Source organism: Phalacrocorax aristotelis, chromosome 1 (genome assembly GCF_949628215.1).
Source record: "Phalacrocorax aristotelis chromosome 1, bGulAri2.1, whole genome shotgun sequence".
Taxonomy (NCBI): Eukaryota; Metazoa; Chordata; class Aves; order Suliformes; family Phalacrocoracidae; genus Phalacrocorax; species Phalacrocorax aristotelis.
This window is the reverse complement of record NC_134276.1, coordinates 129974698-129991177: the sequence shown is the minus strand read 5'-3', so window position 1 is coordinate 129991177 and position 16480 is coordinate 129974698. Positions and strand designations below refer to the sequence as shown.

General features: G+C 44.6%; 1 protein-coding gene across 8 annotated transcripts in view; it reads left to right on the top strand.

The window, feature by feature from the left end:
• The window catches only part of CD58 (CD58 molecule), a 33596-nt gene extending 19558 nt beyond the window's left edge, over positions 1-14038 (top strand). For 2 of the 8 annotated variants that reach the window (XM_075107073.1, XM_075107063.1), the window contains exons 5-12: positions 662-721; positions 925-978; positions 7422-7493; positions 9108-9176; positions 9349-9417; positions 9525-9581; positions 9743-9811; positions 12348-14038. In XM_075107073.1, the coding sequence (XP_074963174.1) occupies positions 662-721; positions 925-978; positions 7422-7493; positions 9108-9176; positions 9349-9417; positions 9525-9581; positions 9743-9811; positions 12348-12409 (512 nt within the window). In that variant the 3' untranslated portion in view covers positions 12410-14038. Of the gene's footprint in view, positions 1-661; positions 722-924; positions 979-7421; positions 7494-9107; positions 9177-9348; positions 9418-9524; positions 9582-9721; positions 9812-12347 lie in introns of all 8 variants that reach the window. The other 6 variants (XM_075107055.1, XM_075107045.1, XM_075107112.1 and 3 more) reach the window with 3 other exon arrangements.
• Positions 14039-16480: the final 2442 nt, after the last annotated feature.

Here is a 16480-nt window from a genome sequence, read left to right as displayed (position 1 = left end):
CATATTCTTCCATGTTGTTGAAGTCCCTCTGAGTGGCAGCCCTGCCCTCCATTATACCCCCTACTCTCTCCAGTTTGATGTCATCTGCAAGCTTTCTGAGGGTGCCTTTGAGGGTGCTTTTTTGAGGGTGCCTTTCTGTGCCCTTGTCCACGTTGGTGATGTTGAAGAACACTATGCTTGGTATCAACACGTGAAGAATGTCACATACAGCTGGCCATCAGTTAGACTCAAAACAATTCAACTATGTCTCTTATAACAGCGAAGGTTTAACCATGCTGCAAAATAAACTTGTTATACCTCAGTTGGATAAGTACTGCATATAGTCAAACAAAGATGTGATTTGCTTATTTAAGAGCAAAACTCAAAGTCATGAACTGCTAAACTCTGCTTTAGATTTGGTTAGATGTATTCTGACTTGTAGTTGTTGCAGGAGTCCCATTTTGTTGATCTCTCATTGATTGTCTTTGCTCCAAAACAATATTTCACTGTTTTTTCTTTCCTAAGTCAAGTATTCAGTTGCGTGTCCTCAGTGATTTTTTTTTTTTTTTTTTAATTTGGGTTGGGGGATTGGGGAATGGATAGAGATTGTCAGCTAATTTCCAAAGGCACAAAATTTTATTTCTGAGTAATTTCTCCAGGTATTCTATTTGTTTTGGTGCAGCTAGAACTAAAAGTGGAACACAAAGAGCTGCTCAGAAGAACAGTCCAGCATGTAGCTCAGGTAAGAAAGCTTGAGTGTCACAAACGTGTGGAAATCAGACTATTACTTTAATTTGGTCTAGGCTTGTAAATTTTTTTTTTTTCCTGTGCCAGTATAGTCTTTCAGGGTAAGTTTTCTTTCACGCCTTATTTGTTTTACCGAGTGTAGCTATTTTTTCCAGGTCATTAATACATACTTTCAAAAATAATTAAATTTCATTGTAGGGGAACATCAGCCACTTTGCTCTATGGATGGTGAGGACCAGTCTAACTCAAGAGGTAAGAACCCTGTATTGGGGTATAGATGTTTTTAAACATCTGCTGTTGGTTGGAACAAGGAGTCTGATCTGCTCTTCGGTTTGTTTTTTTTTTTTGCAGCGTGTAAACTTTTGAGTTGATTTTCATGCATGTGTGAACATGCAGCCTTAAAGTCTCAGTTGAGGTCCAATATTGGATAATCATGCGAACCTGCACTTAGTGGATATGTTACTGGGGCTGGCAGAATTACTGACAGTGAATGGCCTGAGATTTGCCTGGTCAGCATCTCTCTCTGTCAGAAGCAGAATTTACCTCCAATGGAGAATGGGGGCTGGCCTCAGGATGAGGACTGGAAAAGTGCACACTATAGGGCAACCTGTCTGTTGGACAACTTACTCTTTACCTGTTTGGTATGGGCTGGTTTACATGCTGAAATGTGGTTAGTATTTCTTCCATCTCTTTTAATCTTACTTGCCCATCCCATTTATATAAACTTCTTTCAGAAATCTGGTTGACTATTATTCTAAACCCAGCATTGATATCAAGTGTCTAAGGCTGGGCATGAATGTAGTGCATTGCTCATTCCCAATGTCCGCCATGGCAATTTCTTGCTGGCCTGTCTTGGAAATTGGGCAGCTAGCCTTTTTCCCTGTGCATGGAATTTGACTTGGAAAGCTGGTGGTTCCAGTGGGTGGGGGCTGATGCTGTGCATGTAGCAGTAGATTTCATGGATGACCAATGAAGGTATTATAACATCAGACTGGCAGGAGTTTGCTGTTAGTTTATCTTGGATGGACTTTCAAGATATGACCGAGACTGATGAAGACAGGCATGTTGCTAGTCTGGTGTGCAGAACTCTGGTCCCTGCTTTTGCTGCATGACTCTGGTGCACGCTTACATCCTGTGGGTCAAGTTGCAATTGTCTCCTTTCCTTTCTCTAACGCCTTTCAGTTGTTGCAAGAAAAAAATCTCGTAGCAGCACCTTTTGATTCACTCTTCCTCCATTTTGCGGGCCTGTCTTCTCCTTGTAACAGTCAAGATGAGGGAAGGAAACAGTCAGTGGAGGAACTTCTTACCTCTTTCCATTAGTTACTAGTCTGCTGCCCACCCATGATTCCTTTATGTGATGCCCTTCTGCAGTCAGTACAGATTCTCAGGGTTGTCTGCATTCCTGTCTTCCTGTCCAGATCTCCACTTGTGCTTCTGCTGTCCGTTCTAATCCTGTTGCTTTTTTTTCCCCTACTTAAATTTGCAGCAAAATTATTCATTTCTCTGGATTGTGGGTCTGTGTGTTGGGGTGTGGGAATCACTCTATATGGTGGGCAGCTAGGGAAGGGGACAGCCCCTTTAGTCTGTGCTCCTTTCACGAGGGTGGATGAGGCAAATGTGTTCCAGCTTTAATGTGTGTTCTTCTTGTTGCGAGGACCACTGTGATCTGTTCTTATGAACCAAATTAAATCAGGCAGTCAAGCAGATTAGGGAGAGCTGGGGAAGACTCTTAAAGAATACTTTTGTGGAGGTCACCAGACCAAATACAGTTTCAATGGGGAATGGCCAAAGTTCCTGCCATCAGATACAAGCTCAGTGCCCTGTTGGAGTCTTCTGGTGTTGAATGGACAGTGGCTTCATGTGCGATACTCAGTCTGGTATCTTTTATGAGCTGCTGGAATTAGCACAAGGCTGGAGCAGGATGTTTCTTGGACTGCAAACTACTGTGTCGCCTTTGGAGATATTTTCTGATGTTTGATTTCTTAAGTTGTTCCTTAATTTCTGAAGTTTCTTAATGTTTTTATGGGTTTGGAGGTCAAAAAAAGTGTGATGGGGTCCTTGGTGATGGGCCTGGAAAAGATGCCACAGGTAGGGGAGCGGTGCTGTGAAAGCAGGTTTTTGTTTTTTTTGTTGTTGTTAGGTTTGTTTGGGGTGTTTTTCCTCCCTTTCTAACCCCCTTGCCCCAGCATTTTGAAGTCTTATGAGCATTTTAGCAGGATTTTGGGTAAAGAACGTAATTTTTCGTCTGATATTTTCATGTATTTGTTAAAGCTGTGGTTCTAGCCCATGATTCAGAGATTGAAGTCTAGAGACTGTGGATGGATTTGAAGGTGAAAAAAGGAGAAGGGTGGGGGGGAAAATACCCAGTCAAAAAAACTTCCTTTTGGTACTGCACCTAAATTTTCTTTAGAATGGCCCATGTTTTCTATTAGAGATTCTTGAAGGTCTGCAAGGAGAAAGGATTTAAAGTCACAGTGTTAGTGCAATTCATAAATAAAATTAAAAAAAAAAAAGATGCAGATTATCTTCTCAGCTGTCTCTGGCTTTTTATGGCAAATATGTGCAGCTTTATAACCTTAAGTAAACCCACTTCAGCAAGATTTGTAAAGATATAGGCATAAGTATAGGTAATGTTGGTTATGGTCTGGGACCTTAAGTGCTTGCTGGAGGGAAGCTGAAGTTGAAATTGTGAGTCCTTCAATAAAGTGGTATAACATACTAGTTCTCAGGAGTATCTGCTAAAAAAGTTAGCCTTAAAGTGACAATTTTGTTACGAGTTGAATATTTTGCAGACTGTTGCAGACATCTCCATACATATTTCTGAAAAAGATTTCTGTTTGCTTGCAGCTCCACCTCCATAAGCTGTTGAATGAAAAGCCTGAAGCAGATAACAAGTGAGATGGTGCCCTAAAATAGGGGAGCATGCAGGGGGGAATTAATTTTGCACATGGCCTTTTGCTGTCCAAAACATTTGGCGTGTTCTCAGAGATTACCATTCCCCTGTTGGCCTAGAATCAGTAGAATCATAGAATGGTTTAGGTTAGAAGGGACCTTTAGAGGTCATCTAGGCCAACCCCCCTGCAGTGAGCAGGGACATCTTCAACTAGATCAGGTTGCTCAGAGCCCCGTCCAACCTGACCTTGAATGCCCAGAGAGGTAGCAGATGCCCCATCCCTGGAAACAACCTGTTCCAGTGTTTCACCAGCCTCATTGTAAAAAAAATTGTCCTTATATCCAGTCTAAATCTACCCTCCTTTAGTTTAAAACCGTTACCCCATGTCCTGTCACAACTGGCATTGCTAAAGAGGTTGCCCCCATCTTTCCTATAGTCCCCCTTTAAGTACTGGAATGCAGCAATAAAGTCTCCCCGCAGCCTTCTCTTCTGCAGGCTGAACAACCCCAACTCTCAGCCTTTCTGCATAGGAGAGGTGCTCCAGCCCTTGAATCATTTCTGTGGCCCTCCTCTGGATCTGCTCTAACAGGTCCATGTCCTTCCTGTGCTGAGGGCTCCAGAGCTGGACGCAGCACTGCAGGTGGGGTCTCACCAGAGCGCAGTAGCAGGGCAGAATCACCTCCCTCAACCTGCTGGCCACACTGCTTTTGATGCAGCCCAGGATATGGTTAGCTCCCTGGGCTGTGAGCACACATTGTCGGCTCGTGTCCAGCTTTTCATTCACCAGTACCCCCAAGTCCTTCTCTGCAGGGCTGCTCTCAATCCCTTCATCCCCAGCCTGTATTGATATTGGGGGTTGCCCTGACCCAGGTGCAGGACATTGCACTTGGCCTTGTTGAACCTCATGAGCTTCTCACAGGCCCACTTCTCCAGCTTGTCTAGGTCTTTCTGGATGACATCCTGTCCTTCAGGTGTGTCAGCTGCACTGCTCAGCTTGGTGTCATCTGCAAACTTGCTGAGGGTGCACTCGATCCTACTGTCTATGTCACTGATGAAGATATTAGATAATACCAGTCCCAATACAGACCCTTGAGGGATACCACTCATCACCAGTCTCCATCTGGACATTGAGCCACTACCCTCTGGGTGTGACCATCCAACCAATTTCTTATCCACCGAACAGTCCACCCATCAAATCCATATCTCTCCAGTTTAGAGAGAAGGATGGTGTGGGAGACCATGTCAAAGGCCTTACAGAAGTCCGGATAGCTCTTCCCTTGTCCACTGATGTGGTCACTCCATCATAGAAGGCCACTAGGTTGGTCAGGCAGGACTTGCCCTTGGTGAAGCCATTCTGGCTGCCTTGGATCACCTCCCTATCCTTCATGTGCCTTAGCACAGCTTCTAGGAGGATCTGTTCCATGATCTTCCCAGGCACAGAGGTGAGGCTGACAGGATGGTAGTTCCCCGGGTCCTCCTTTCTACCCTTTTTAAAGATGGGCACAATGTTTCCCTTTTTCCAGTCCCCAGGGACTTCACCTGACCGCCATGACTTTTCAAATATCGTGGAGAGTGGCTTAGTGACTACATCAGCCAATTCCCTCAGGACGCTGGAATGCGTCTCATCCGGTCCCATAGACTTGTGTATGTCCAGGTTCCTCAGGCGGTCATGAACCTGATCTTCCCTTACAGTGGGAGGGGCTTTATCCCCCTGGTGTCCATACTGTGGTCCATTAGCTTGGGAGGGGTGATGAGAGAGGTTACCAGTGAAGACTGAGGCAAAAAAGTTTTTGAGTGCCTCAGCCTTCTCCTCATCTGTTGATACTAGGCCACTGTTCTTGTTCATCAGTGGGATACACTTTCTTTGACCTTCCTTTTCTGGTTCATGTTCCTGTAGAAGCCTCTCTTTTTATTGTTTGCATCCTTTGCCAAATCCAGCTCCAGCTGTGCCTTGGCCCTCCTGACCCCATCCCTAAACAACTGGGCAGCATCCTATACTCTTCCCAGGATACCTATCCCTGCTTCCACTGCCTGTGCAGTTCCCTCTTGCTCTTTAGTTTGACCAACATGTCTCAACTCAGCCATGCTGGTCTCTCCCCTTGCTTGCCTGATTTCTTACACGTGCGGACTGAGAGATCTTGTGCTGTACGGAATGTGTCCTTAAAGATCTGCCAGCTGTCTTCTGTTCCCTTGCCCCTGAGGACTGTTTCCCAGGGGGTCCTGCTGACTTAACTCCTTGAAGAGCTTGAAGTCCGCTTTCCTAAAATTCAGGGTCTTGACAACCTAGAATGACCTGTTGCTTTAGGAACAGTAAATGCTGATGGGTGGATCACTAGATGAGAAGTCAGAAAGACCTGAATCCTTGTGTTTTGATAAACAGCACTGAGCAAATACCTTCTTGGGGCTTTAGCTTCCCTCCTGATGTGATGAGAATGATGCTGCGTGCTGTGTTTGCAAATCACTTTACCATCTGTGGAAAGAAGAGCTAGACATGTGTGAGGGAACCCCTTTTTATAATAAATAAGCAAATTACCCTTTTGTCTAATGTTACCTTTTATTTGCATGCAAAGGAATGCAAGGATATTTTTATAGTATGTCATCATGGGTAGGTGATCTTTGCTTTCTGCTGGAAAGAAACCCTCAAGTAGGATGTAAGATAATAAAATGCTGCGACTTCAAAGCTTTGTATTGATGGCAAATAGATCTGAGCCTCAACATGCCAATTTAGAGATGGATTGCTTACAAGGTTGAAAAATGCTAATTTGGGAGATATAGCAGGGTTCTTTCCTTAGAGAAGCACTGTTTCTGGATGCAGTATCTTCCACTTGCTTTGTGCTCTAGGAAAGCCTTTTGACTGCATTCATCAGGCAGGTAAGCAAAGCCCCAGTTTTGTTTTCTTAGTACAGCCAGTGTAAATTTCAAGGAAATTCTGGGACCTCTGTATGTTTCTACAACTTCTTTTTACCTCAGAGGGATAGTGAAATACGAATATTACAGTTCAAGTCAGAAAAAAAGTGTGTTTACCCAGGCTGTTGCGCTGATGAGTCATTCACTCAGTAACTCTTCCACCATTTTCCACAAGTAGCTGATAATAAGGGGGCTGGGGAAGGCAGAAGTTTGTCCTGATTAAGGATAAAATCACTAATGATGACAATAAGAAAAAGGAAAACCAGAAGCCCCTGGGTTTTGCTGCTTATTCTTCCTGCATGAATTGTAGTGGGCATAGAACAGCTTCCCTCATCTGGAGGAATAGGGGTTGTGTAGCTGATGGCGAAGGTGTCTTGCACTGTGTGTGGGATTGTCCTATCACTTGTGTAATTATTTCCCCATACGTAGACATGGATGTAGGAGAATGAGGTTGATTTTATACCTGTCTTATGGAAGAAAGGAGGGAAATGTACAGTTCAGATAAAAGATAATCAGGTCCACAGATAAAGGTAGTCTGTTTGGACACTAGAGGAACAAACCAAAATACGTTACTTTGTTGCAGTATAGAGTGGGAACATCAGGAAGTGGAGTCAGCACACCTTTGTACTATACACCCTGCAGCACCCAGGTAGCATGCAATCGCTGGTGTACAGACGATGAACACCAGGCAAGCCTATGATGATGTCTGAAATGTGTGTGCAAAGCAATTCTAAATAAGGCTTCTGCTGGTAGAGCAGCAGTCTGTTACAGTTGCAGAGGAGAAGGTGTGCTGCTGAGCTCTGGACAGCACAGAGCAGTGGCCTCTGCTGGTGTGGGAAAGCAGCAATGGAGTGTGCTCCTGAGAGACTGTAGCTCTTCTCTGATCCCTTTTCAGACAAAGAATTGAACAAGGAGGACAGTGACCTGAAAGACAAGCAGAAGGTTAACAATGGTGTAAATCAGGAAGGTAAGTGCCTGTTCTATGGAGGAGTCAGTGCTAATGACCCAGTGGGCAAACTGGCCAGGACCCCTTAGAGTTGAAGGCTCAGAATGACTTCTGTATAATGCTTCTCAATGGCAGTGCTGGGGGGGATTGTGCCGTGAATGCTGGATACCTGTCCTCTGTGCAGCAGTTTCAGGAGCAGAGTTAACCAGCTATCAGGCTGTAGCCAAGAACAGCTGTTTTATGTTCTGCTAGGAACAGACAGTGAGGTGGACTGAAAACTGAACATCTTTCTGCTCACAGGAGAAAGATGGTGACTGGGAGTAAGCAGGATGGTTTTGCCAAGCATAAGTCACAGTTGACCAGCTTGACAACCCTTTTGGATAAAGTAACTGGAGCTGTGAGTGAGGGGAGAACAAGGAGTGTCACATGCCTTGACTTTAGCAAGGCTTTTTCTGCAATGTCCCACAGCATCGTTGGAGTCCTAAGTTGAGATGTCCTTGTCTGGATGAACGTCTGTCTACACGGGTAGAAAACTTGCTAGATTGTTATGCCTGCAGGCCATGATTAATGGGTTGTACTCCACATGGATACCGGTGGCAAGTAGAGTACTGCAGAGTTCTATTTTTTAGTGACCTGGACAAGGGAGAGAAGACAGTGTCGCTTTGTTTATAGATGACAGAAAAATGTGCAGTGCAGTCCATGAGTATGGGGCAAGGCTGTCGTTCAGAGGGAGCTGGAGGGGAAGAGGTCTGCACGAACCTCATGAAATTCTGCAGGGGCAATGCAGGGTCCTGCACCTGGATGGACCAGCAGCCGGCACTGGTACAGAATGGGGGACTGACTGGCAGGGGAGCAGCTCTACTGAAAGGTGCCTGGGTGTCCTTATGGACAGTACACCGTGAGTCAATGCTGCTCCCAGGCAGCAAAGGCAGGTGATAGCATCCTAGGCTGTTTTAAGGAGTGCTTAAGCCAGTACACTGAAGGAAGTGGTTATTTTCTATTACTTGGCACTTGTTAGATGACATGTAGAGTATTATATCTAGTTTGACCCATCCAGTGCTGGAAGAGTGCTGATAAATTTGTGCAAGTTCAGCAGAATGCCCCCAGTGTGGTCTGTGGCTGGAGCACAGTTCATCTGTGGAGACGCTGAGGAAATTGGCCTTGTTCAAGCCCAGAGAAGAGCAGGCTTTTGGGGTACATAACAGAAGCTGCCAATACCTATGAGGATGTTGATAAGAATACCAAGCCAGGCTGTTTACTGAGGTGTATAGCGGGATATCAAGGTGACGGTCCTAAACTGAAGCAGGGGGAATTCTGTGTGGATACAAGAAAACATTTTCTGCCTTCTAAGCATGACTAATCCCTAGGATAGGCTGCATGGAGTCATCATAGATTCTCTACCCTTTGATGTTTTTAAGACCTGACTGAAGAAATTCTGGAGCAACCTGTCTCGAAATGAATGTTGACCTTTCTGTGAGGTGGGGGTTGGGTTAGAGACCTGCTGGATTCCCCTCCTGAGCAAACCCGAATAATTATTATAATTTTTATGATTGTTAGCCGGTGACTTGTCTCTAATGACTGATACCACTGCGAAGTTAAGCAGTGGGATGTAGCTGACGTGTGATCTCTTTTCAGAGCTCTCTACCAAGCAGAAGAGCACCCCAATGTCCAACTGTGCAGTTGACCGTGGTGTAACTGAGGGAGGTGTGTGCCTGTGCTGTGGTGGGGAGCTGTCTTGGGGGAAAGGTGTTAGCTTTTTGGTCTTAGCTCGTGGCAGCATGTTGAGTTGTAGCTAGTAACTCACTTTCATGCAATGGCCGGTACCTTGAAGCTGAGCAAGGCAGGGAACTTTAGTTGTCTTCTGATCTCTCTTCAGACACCTCTAAGAAGGAGAACAACAGCTCGCTGGCCAACCATCCAGGTGACTATGGTGTAAATGAGAGAGGTAGGTACCTGTGCTGTGGAGCAGTCTTTGTTCATTGTGACTTTTGCCTAATGTTTCTTGATTGGAAGTTATGGGTGGCACCATGGGTGTGTGATTTGCCTTTGCAGGGTCTGGAAAGGAGCACGAGGACAGTGTGGATCCAGATATGGAGGAGAGAGGGGGAGGTATGATGGTCCCATGGGTGTGGGGGATGTTGGTCATGGCTACTATTGATGCCAAACAAATGGCCCAGCTCTCAGTCAGATTGCTCTTGATGCATCCGGGCTGGGAAAGGGGAGTGTTGTGAGCTCCAGAATTGCCTAAGTATTGCCTGTTGTCTTGGCAGAAGTGATCCAGGCAGCAGAAAGTGGAAACGGGGAGCACCTGAGCAACTCTCCCAGCTCCAGTAAAGAAGGTATGTGAGGGTGAAGCTCCCTGTGTCTCAGAAGAGTGTGCACACTGTCACAGAGGCTGGGAGTGGCAGTGCTGGGCCAGGCTGCGTATGACCCTGACCCCCTTTTTGCTCAAACAGAAAACAGAGTGAGAATTATTAGGAGGGATGGGCTGTGTGTGTAGTGGGCACATGCATGTGTGATGTGTGCTGTGGAGTCAGATGTTTGTGATGGAAGTGTTCAAAGACTGGCCAGTTTAGCCAGTTTAAAACTGTAGCATTAAATGTTACTAACATTCATTAATAACATACCTCTTGTTCATGCTTGCGCTTTTACTTTATTCTGTGCCTTCACAAGTGAAAAAGGCTCATAGTGGCTGAGGTATCAGGAAGACAGTATATTTTTGTGTTGCTAGATTTCTGAACTGCAATTCTGCCTTGTTAATTATGAATGCTGTGGAACATAATATCGAAGTAGAGAGATATTGTGAAACACTGAAGGGGCTTTTTATTGATTAGGTGTGCAGCTGTGTTTTTGTTGGTCACAAAGAATGCAGGGTTTACTTAATTTGTGTTTTTCTTGTGGTGGTTTGTTTTTTAAACCTACTTGGACATGGTGGGAAAGCTCTTGTAAATAAACGGACCAGTGGCCCCTAAGGACTGACACGAGGAATGACAAAACTGATTATTACTCTGTATAGGAGAATAGTTGATCAACAGTACATCTTACAGATATTAGTGGAATTCAGGCTGCAAAGATGCAATGTTTCTCAACAATTGTTTCATATTGCATGAATTAGGAGAGCACTGATGCAGATAATCCACTTAAAGATTGAGAATGCACAGGAATGTGGAAGCTAGTGGCACCTTACTGCTGCAGAGTTTTCTGTTCTGCTAGGTTTGATTTTTCTGTTGAATTAGTAGCCAAGCAATCACATTCAGGTATTTGCTGAAGACAATGTTGAAAAGAGGAGGGAAAAAATCTCCGAATGTGAGAAAGCATGGATGAGTGGAAGGGTGGGAGGGAGTTAGGACCACGTATAAGAAACCTGACTCTGATGCAGATGAAACTGCTGATGAAACTGTCAGCCAACAAATAAACAGACTTGAAATAGCACTGTATAGCTGAAGAGGAAGCTGTGGTATCTTGTAATAACTGAGTCAGGTCCTGTTAGTTGCCAAGGAATAGTACTGAAGACTAAATTAAGTCAGTCAGTGAATTATACATGGACTACATGACGTGCTGCTTTGTGAGGGCTGCTGTGCTCCTACATCATGTTTAAAGGTTTAACATCTGAAATAGTTATGTGGTTATGTCATGTCAAGACATCAGATGTAGCTCTTCTTTGGTGCAGTTTGCAAGCTGTGTGGGAACGGAGCATTTTGCGTGTTCTGTGGGGGGTGTGGAACCTGATGCTTACTACCACAGCTATAAAATGAGAGGGGAACACTAATTTCGTGTTCAGGCCTTCTTACTGCATAGACACAAGCAAATAGCAGCTCCCCCAGACTGGCGTCTCGATCATGTTCTTTACTCTTGTCATCAAGCTGTCATAAGTCAGCTGTAGGTAAAGCAGTAAACCTTGCTTGGATTTTAAGGATACAAATCATAAAAATACTTCAGGCCTATCCAGGAACCTTGTGAGAACCACACAAGGGACACTTTTCTTTTTCTCATTGTCTACAGAGATGAGTACCGTGTTTCACCACGTGCTGCGCTCCTAGGCTGTTTCCTGGTGTCTTAGCGTAGGTTGGAGTGACGCTGAGCTAGAGACTGGTGTAAGGGAAGGGTAGGTTGTGCAGTCAAAATAGGAGCAAAGACTGACTGACACATTGCCTTGGCACATCCAGTTGGTTCCCCTTACACTGTTGCTCTGTGTGCACCAAGGTTGATAAAAGTGGGCCTTGTGTATGCTGTATTGGAAATCAGCCTGATGAGAGGTTGATGCATGTTGTGTGCAGTAAGTTAGTTAGGTTGGGCATGTAGTCTTGAACTTGCAGGATTCTAACTTCCTGCTGTCTAACTTCCCTTTGTCTTCAACTTCCTTGATTGTCAAATAAGAGCTCTGTCTGCAGTCCTCAAAAGAGAAAACTGCAAAAGCACCTGGCATTACTGTGTGGAAGAAATGGCAGCAGCATCACATGCATGTGTGGTGCACAGCTGATACTAAGATTATAGTCCTGAACCTTTGCATAAAAGCGGTGTCTTAAGTGCCTAGTTATGTGATCCAAAGTCATGGACACAGAACAGCCTCACAGGTTACCAGCTGCTTAGCAGGTGGCTGGCAGTAAGTGATAAGTGCTCTTAACTTGCTCCAGTTGCAGAGGAACGTGTCTAACCATAAACAGATAATTTGGGTGAAAAGACTAGTGGCTCTCAGATACCAGGGGTCGCGTAGCGGCTGTAATTGGATTGTTTTGGATCACGTAACAATATCTTAATTCATCTTTGCACTTTATTAGTATTTAAAGCCTGCAGTATTCTTATATAACTAGTTCAATTTTTAGAAGAGAAGACTTAATAATTTACCTCTGTGCTTTTCTTTTTCTTTTGCTTCAGAACTTAAATCACAACCGAATAATTGCTTTGTGGGCGAAACAATGACAGAAGAGAAGAAGTAGAATTCAGTGGTGAAGGAGCTGCTATCTTTTGTCATGGACGTTTTCCACCAGCACTGAAGTCAACCATAAAGAAGCACTTTGAAGGCTAGCTGAGCTGGTTCCAGTGCCTGTTTTTCTTTTCCCAGAAGTTACAACCTCCTGATAAAGAGGCTAAATCATGGACAAAATCCTTTGTATTTGTTTTGTATCCAGTTTTAACAAACAGTGCTCCACTAACACAAAATATAAGAGCTGAGGCCTTTTTTGTAATTTGTATTTAGAGATTAACAAAGTCATATCCACTTTCATGAATGTGGATAAATCAAAAATAATCAGCTTTCTCTGCAGTTTTGGATCAGTACCTTCTTACAGTCAGAAGAAAGATGGTACATCCTTCAGCAGTTCCAAATGGGTGGAAGTTTGCATTTTCTAGTCTCAGTTCTCCAGCAGGAGCTCAATGCTCCAGATAAATATTCTCCAAGATAGCGATTTCCTGGGGTTGGCAGAAGACTAGCTGATCATCTCCTAATGGTCGTTGACTGTGATAAAGCTGCCACTCAGCTTATTGTTTTATTGGAACAAAGCAGCTGCTATTAGTAGATTTTGGGGCTTTTTCCCTGAACTTTTGATATTTTTTGCACTTTTAGGGTGGTTCCTAGCTTCTGCTTCACATTATTCTAACAGAATGTCAACCTACCCATTTCTGAAGAATAACGTGCTTTTAGGTTGCTTGTGACTGGAAAGAAAGCCTGAAAACTTGAACTCCTATATATACACTGAAGCCCAAAAAGAATCAAAGAGAAAGGAATACTATGTATTAATGTTTTCAAAACATCAAGCTATAGAGTGTGTTTCATGACTCCTGCATGCTGGTCGTTCATGACACCTGAAAGCCATTTCAGTTGATTTTGAACTTAGTATGTGTAAAGAATTATGAGGGTTTGACAAAGATAACCAAAAATCAGAACCTCCCCCTCCATCTTCCCTCTTGTTTCAACTTATTCCCGTTATCTCTTGTTCTTCCACCAGGCACTACTGTGAAGAACATGTCTCCGTCTTCTCAGTGATCAGCTTGTAGGTATGGGAAGGCTGCTGTTAGGTACCCTCCCGAAGGCTACTCTTCCCCAGTGTAAAGGACAAGCCCCAAGTGGCTGTACTGAGAACAGTGTCTGTCAGAGTGTGAACTGTGCTCCAGCCACAGACCACATTGGGGGCAGGAGTGTTCAGCAGGACCTTTTATAAGAGCTAGACTATCAACCTTTGTAAACACTTGATCATAATTTATTAAAAAAGACTTGTTAAGATGTAAAAAGCTTTGCCATATCTTTCTGTAATATATATCCCTACACTTTTTATTTAACCTTAAAAGCCAGTAACTGACCCTCAAAATAATCTTTAACTCAAAGTGATTTTTTAATATATATATATGTAAGTCACAGCTCCTAAGCCAAGTGTTCTTCTCCATTGCACCTTCAAAAGGTTTATCAGGATGATGCTGTCTACCTCTTAGTAACTTTTTAACAAGTTTCCACACAAATATTCTTTGTCATGTGTGTTGTGATAAGTGTAAACCTGTAGCTTGTTTTCCTGCTTGGACCAAGGCTTGCTTTCTGTTTATTAATATGAGAAATAAAGGTCCAAAAAATGATTGTTTGGAGGACCTGGCTGAAATTTCTCCCAGAAACTATACCAGTTCATCTAACACACTGCATTCATCCTGTGCAATTTAGTACTGAACAGCATGCAAAAGTCTCACGTAGGGTATGGTTTTGAAAATCCCTTGACACCTGATACACCACAAGGCTGTGCTGCCATTCAGCAAGACCTGGACAGGCTGGAGAGCTAGGTTGAGGGGAACTTAATAAAACTGATCTAAAGCAAGTGTAAGGTCCTGTACCGGGGGAGGAACAACCCATGCACCAGGACAGGTTGGGGGTTGACCTGCTGGAAAGCAGCTCTGCTGAGAAGGACCTGGGAGTGCTGGTGGACAGCAGGTTGACCATGAGCCAGGAATGTGACCTTGTGGCCAAGAAGGCCAATGGTATCCTGGGGTGCATAAAAAGGAGTGTGGCCAGTAGATTGAGAGAGGTTATCCTCCCTCTCTACTCTGCCCTAGTGAAGCCACACCTGGAGTACTGCATCCAGTCCTGGGCTCCCCAGTTCAAGAAAGACAGGGAACTACTGGAGAGAGTCCAGGGGAGAGCTACAGAGATGATCAGGGGACTGGAGCATCTCCCTTATGAGGAAGTGAGAGACCTGGGTTTGTTCAGCCTGGAGAAGACTGAGGGAGATCTTATCAATGCTTGTAACTCTCTAAAGGGCAAGTGTCAGGAGGATGGGACCGGACTCTTCTCAGTGGTGCCCAACAACAGGACAAGGGGCAGTGGGCACAAGTTGGAACACAGGAAGTTCCACCTCAATATGAGGAAAAACTTCTTTCCTGTGAGGGTGACAGAGCAGTGGAACAGGCTGCCCAGGGAGGTTGTGGAGTGTCCCTCTCCGGATATATTCAAAACCCGCCTGGATGTGGTCCTGTGCCCCCTGCTCTGGGTGTCCCTGCTCAAGCAGGGGGGTTGGATGAGGTGATCTCCAGAGGTCCCTTCCAACCCCTACCAGTCTGTGACACTGACTTTGTTTCCAAAGCAAAAGGCAGCAACTTTCAAAAATACTAAGTAGTTGTGGTTAAGTAACCACAGGTGCTGGAAGACTTCAGTATGATTCATAGCATTTAGGAGCTTTATCAGAAGTAGAAAACCCCACATATATGGCAGGCTGATGTAAGACCAAGAACTACAGGCTCTACAGTGTCTCACTGCCTGCTTTCACCCGCTCACTTTGCATAGTATCTGCTGTGTACAAGGAACTTCTGCCCACTGGTAGAAGTATAGACTTTGTGGTTTTCAAAGCAAGAGTGAAGCTCAGGGCTTCTTTTTATTGGTGGTGTTATTTCTTTGGTTTTTATGGTGGGTGGATTTTTTTTTTCCATAGCCAGACATTTGGGAGAATAAACTGACCTGACTTCCTGCTAGTTTTGGTGACAGCATTTGCTGTGTTCCCCTCTCTCCCCACGTCCCTCTCTCCAAATGTCTCCTGCACAATAACTAAAGAAGAGTAAACATTTTTTTTCTGTGAAAAATTTGTGTCCAATCTTACCTTGCAGTGAGTACAAACCTAGGCACTTTTCAGTAGCAAAGAGCAGAAGCTCACTCACAGTTACTTCTGGCTCATGTACAGCTTGGGTCCAGGAAATGCTGACTGTGTTCCAGGAGCAAGCCTGCCCTCTGCCACACAGGAGTCCTAGCTCATCCTGATGCTGAGACCTGACTGTTGCTAATAACAGAAACTCAGAGTGAGTAGAAGCTGCTGCTGACTACTTGTGCTCACTCTCCGTTTCTTTATACTAGCTTTAACCTATGGAAGCAGTGCCTGCTGGAGATGTTGTTCCCTATTTATCCCAGAATAAATGAGATCAGAGCTCTAGTGCTGGTGTAGTGATTTTATGGATTTGGGGCATCAGACTCAAACCACACTCAAGGCAGCTTTGTTCTATGCTGATGTGCACAGGCTAGCTTTCAGTTGTCCGCAAACACCCTGTCCTGGATCCAGCTGTGTTGGTTTAAAAGTTACACTCTCCTCATTTTATCCTTGGCTGTGCAACTGTTGGGAACACTCTCTAATAGATTATAGTGTGGAAGCAGTTGCGTGAGTTGAAAAAGCCTTTGTCGGTGCCTAAGAGCCAGCTTCATATGGAGCTCCAGAGGCAGAGTTGTGAGGACGGGCATCCAGGAGCAGGATCTCAGCAAAAGCTGGGGACAGCAGGAACATCAGGTTGCACGGTTGTCTTTTGAGCAGATTTATATCTATGCCTTAAAACCAGGGGCTGATAACACCTGGCAGACTGCAAGGAGGTGATGCACACCCCATGTGGCATGCTGCTGCTGGAACCCAGTGCTCTTTGAGGAGTAGCATGTTAATTTACTAACTCCCAAAGCAGCAAAGAGGAGGTGAGCTTGTGTGCTCCCACTGTCTCTGGGTGCAGTTTGAACTGTGGTGTAGGTACAAGGATGTGAAACATTTCTATGGACCTTAATG